Below are 5,000 nucleotides of genomic sequence, written 5' to 3'. Positions count from 1 at the left end.
AATGGAGCTCAGGAGCCAGCTTTCACTGGCAGAGCACTCAGGCCACCACAGGCGCCCCCGACACGAGTCACGTTGAGCTGGCCACACCACTCTGCCCCCCCACAAGTCAACACAACACTGATGTGTCCCTCATGAAATCGAGCTTGACACCACTACTTTAGAATCTTTAAATTCTGGTTAAATATATATGAGATTGTTGCGTCCTCCCGGCCAGCTGACGGGCGGGGCCGGAGCAGCCGTTACCTGATTGGCTGCAGCGCACCAGCCGGCTGGCGGGAGAACAGCCGATCACCCATTGGCTGGCCAACTGACAGCTCAGGTATATAAAGAGCTGTCAGTTGGTCAGGAGCTGTGCGCGTTCTGAATCCTCTCTGTAGCTAGACCTGTTACAATAAATCTGTTAGAAACCGTTACTGTTGCAACGACGACTCTAGCCTTGTTACTTAAAAGAGATGAAAACATATATGTATACGAGGGCATGGCTAGCTCAGGAATTCTGGGGATTGAAGTCCACAGGCTGTACAAGTCGCCATAGTTACCCAGCCTGGTCTGTATGAATGTAAAGAAATACATACGCTGTGCCATTCCGGAGCCCAAATGGAGCAGTGTCCTCATTAGTCACCGAATAAACATCATAACAGTCTTTATTTCATCTTTTAAATCTTCAGGTATGGAACATGAGGCATTCCTCACTTTCAGCTGCCGGATACGAGGCACTCCTAAAAGCAGATTCTCGTGGTAGATGAAACTTCTGTTTCTGCTACTGTTTATTATTGTACCACATCTCCAGTACAGTCCATCCAACAACGGGCCCTCAGTGCACTGAAAGATTAAGCAAAATGTTTTCGACTGAGGATCAGCAATGCAGTGACTCCGATATGACTTGCTGGACTCTACTGAATGCCCGCCATTAACAAAAATATATTTTAAAAAGGGATTGTTTTAAATTCATTGTAAAGCTTATAAATTGCCTTGAGGATCACTGTCTCCTCATTTACCATTCCTTGCCACTTGGCCGTTTAATAATTACATATCACTTTTATCATATATATTTATGGAGAATGAAAATCAATCAATATCTCTCCCTCTCTCTCTCTCTCCTCCCCCCCCTCTCTCTCTCTGATGCTCTGCTTATGTCAAATCATATGATAGTGTTAACTGAAAAGACTATTTAGCTATTTAATATACTAGCAATTAATTTCTCCTGTTCATAATATAGCAATATTACAAAAACATTAAACATTTATTAAAATTAAAACATAGATGATCCCTAACTGTTTACCTAAATTCTTTTCGCTACTATTGTGCACAATAGAAGTTGAACCGTTTTTTGTTATACCATGAATCAGGTCATATCTATCCATACAACTGTTCACAAAGCAAATCTATGTGTAACTACTTAGAAAAGGGTTTTTTCTTGGTAATACATTAATGTGCATATAGCTCAAAGATCTCAAAAATCACATTTCAACTAGTACCTTCCAGAAATCTCCCATTGTGGACAATGATCTGAAATTGGTCTTCTCCATCTTTGATACTGGTGTGTCAAGAAAGAGCTGGGACATTACTCTTGTGTAGTAGTAAATGTTAGAGTTCACCATTCCGTAAGATACTGTAAAGAGGAATTTGGAAATAATAAGTATTTCAGATATAAATTTATTAATCATCATCTTCCTCCATAACAGGAAAGTGTAAAGTAATATTTTCTTCTCTACTATATTATCAAGAATTATCTCACATGGAGCTCTTTAGGATGAATGAATCTAGGTGCTAGATTGTCTATGTTTAATGCTAAATGGATGAGAAGTAGGTTTCCCTCCACGTATTATATATGAATTGTCCCAATGTCAGTTGAAAATACAGGGTGGGTTTTTTTGCATTCTTTTTATCAGATCCTTCTTATTTTGTGTTCAAAGTAGACAGGAAAATGGGAAACTTGTAGCTGTCTAAAATGATAAGACAGATTGATGTATATGTGTCTCGGTTGTTTATTTTCTTCTTTCTTTTACTTTGTTTTAATTGCTGGCTAAATGACGTAATAAAATTGAATTGAAACTGAAATTATCCAGATTAAGTTTCTGAAGAAAATGTACATTGAAGGCAGTCCTCTTATCCAATCATTAGGACATGGACTAGTTTCTAATATTAAACCTATTTGTTTATATTCAATATTTGAAAAAGGAAAAAAGCAAAAACATAAAAAAGATACATGATTTTTAATTTATTTGTTTTGGTATCCAGAAAAGCATCTGCAGTAAGGTTGGTTACTTACTGAAGCACTTAACTGTAGCTACATTCGGTTAATCGCCTGCCCAATTATATTCTCTAGCAGAAATAAAACACTGCAGGAGACTGCATTGCAGACAAAAGCAGAGCTCTTTCAATATTTTATGTATCCCTAAACATGTTCTAAGAATCAGTTTGTTCTGCTTGTTAAAACCACCAAGCTAGACATCAAAAGACTGTGAGTTCTAACCCTGCCTTAGGCATCAGGTTTGCTGGGGGATTTTGGATCAGTTATTCCCTGTCAACCCTAGGAAGAATGAAATGGAACATTAGTTTAAAAAACATTACCAAGGATTTGTACATGTAATTGTCAGGAGTCATTATTGACTCAAAGGGACAAAAAAAAAATCCCATAGTTAAAGAGAATAGCTCTTTTAAGATCATCAATACATGTATCTCATCATGCTTTTGAATTGCGTGGAGCTGGCAGAAATGGCGAAATTGACTATTCTGGTTAAACCAAAGACAGGGGTGTCAAACTCAATTTCATTGAGGGCCACATATGGGTTGTGTTTGACCGGGGGGGGGGGGGGCTGGGGGCCTGGCCAGGATTGGTGTGGCCAGCTTGTATTCACTCGTGTTGGAGGCTCCTGTGGTGGCCCGAGCACTCTGCCAGAGAAAACGGGCTCCAGAGCTCTGTTTTTGGATGCGATGGCCTCCTGCAGCCCTCAGTGAAAATGGAGCTTGTGTGGCCCCTGTGTCTCGTTTTCAGCCGCGACAGCCTCCTGCAGTCCTCCTCAATCTCCATTTCACTGGAAGAGGCACCATGGGCTGTTCCTTCACTTTTTCCAAATCTAAGCACTAAGAATTAGCAGTTTTCAGAACATCAAATTTGACTGGATTAGCAATAATTATGGCCTTGAATGAAGAAATCTTCGGAACTCTATTTCATTATATATTAAATATCTGTTCACCATTAAAATATCAGCAACGACTACTTACAGATTGATAGGACCACAAGAAAAATCAGATATGTTATCTCACGCAAAACACTTTTCAAGTATCTCTCTCGAGTTGTAGTTTCTTCCATGAGCCGAGTACCCCACAGACCTTTAAAAAGATAACCAGGAATCCATAAGAAACATGATGTATTGATATATTAAAGGCATCTGTATAAGCTAGTCATGGTTTGCTGTTGTTTAGTCTGATGTATAAGCTTGGACATTTATTTCAGCCTTACAATATTAATACAAGACTTACTTTATATTATTTCAATAAGTTATATCTGCTAACCAGAACAACAAGGAAAAGAACTAGACAGAGAAGAAAGATTGCCACCTAACACGTGATAACCGATTTCAGGTAGTCCTCAACTTACAAACATTTGTTTAGTGAATGTTTAAAGATACAGCGGCACTAAAAAAAAGACTTTATGATGACTTTTCATATTTACAATCATTGCAGCCACATCCATGTGGCCATGTGACCAAAATTCGGACACTTGGCAACTGGTTCATATTTATGATGGTTGAAGTATCCCAGGTTCATGGGATCCCCTTGTGCGACCTTCTGTCAAGCAAAATCAATGGGGAAGCCAGATTTGTTTAACAACCATGTTATTAACTTAAAAACTGCAGGATTCACTTAACAACTGTGGCAAGAAAGGTTGTAAACTGGGGAAGAATTCAGGTAACAACTGTCTTGCTTAGCAATGGCACTTTTGGGCTGAAATGTGGTTATAAGTCTGGATATCATTTGCATCAATATTACATCACTGCAGTCAGAGGCCGGTTTCACATAATTTTACTAGTGGTTGGCCGCGCACGAAAACTGTGAGCATGCACACACTTGCTTCATGAGCATGTGCAGCTTGCACGCATGCGTATGGCCTTCCATGCATGTGCTTTGCCCTCACGCATGGCTTGCACGCATGTGCGCAGCTTAGAAATTATGGCTAATAGGGTGGCATAGAGCTGGGGAAGTCTAAACCGCCTGAATACCACCACTGACTGCAGTTCTAAGTACTACCAAGATCGTTCAAGCTGAAGAACAGTAACTGCTGATAAGAATAACCAAGTGAGAATGGCAAAACTTGGCCAGCAAAATGCACCTTGTGCAGTTTTTACTAGAAGAATGGAAATAGCTTTTGTAGGCAAAAAAAGTATCTGAAAAACAAATATACAAAATTTAGTGGAATAGCATATGACTCTAGGTAAGGAAGTAGGTTTATCTCTGTCTTATTAGCAGTTAACAACTTTTCTCTCAAGTCCAACACAGTAACAGTGATACCAATGGCAACAGCATATAAATACATTGCAATGCTGATGCACTATTTACAAACATTACTAGATTGATGTTTTAAAAACATTACTCCAAAAATGCAGTTTATTGCAAAGGTTCTTTACAACATAAGAATTCATCAAAAAGGATTTAAAGGTTTTAAACATCCCAAATAGGCCAAAAGAGCTACTTAGACTCTTTCGAAAGCCAGCCAGACCAGAAGGCTCAAAATGTATGTAACAGCAGCAAAGCAACAAAAGAACTATAAAATTCTACACGATTGAAAGTCCACAGAAGTTTGGCTCTTCTCCATCAATTCATTAAAAAGCTGATTAAAATGGCAGTCCTCTTTCAAATGATATCAGGATGAAGGAGGCAAGAAATTGTTACTGCGTACATATATACACATGTGTGCATAATTACATATTGGAACTTGTAAAACGTATTTGCATGCTGTCGTGTATCCCACTGTCAGAGAATTAGGGATCCTTGCA

The 5,000-nt window shown here is 39.0% G+C and overlaps 1 protein-coding gene across 1 annotated transcript in view; it reads right to left on the bottom strand.

Moving 5' to 3' along the window:
- LOC116513310 (polycystin-2-like) overlaps positions 1–4,145 on the bottom strand; it is a 22,417-nt gene extending 18,272 nt beyond the window's left edge. The window contains 7 exon segments of the mRNA XM_032224328.1: positions 576–648; positions 651–763; positions 765–786; positions 789–822; positions 1,479–1,612; positions 3,229–3,336; positions 4,142–4,145. Coding sequence (XP_032080219.1) covers positions 576–648; positions 651–763; positions 765–786; positions 789–822; positions 1,479–1,612; positions 3,229–3,336; positions 4,142–4,145 — 488 coding nt within the window.
- Between the last annotated feature and the right edge of the window lie 855 nt (positions 4,146–5,000).

Source organism: Thamnophis elegans, chromosome 9 (assembly GCF_009769535.1).
Source record: "Thamnophis elegans isolate rThaEle1 chromosome 9, rThaEle1.pri, whole genome shotgun sequence".
NCBI lineage: Eukaryota > Metazoa > Chordata > Lepidosauria > Squamata > Colubridae > Thamnophis > Thamnophis elegans.
This window is presented reverse-complemented; position numbering and strand designations above follow the sequence as displayed.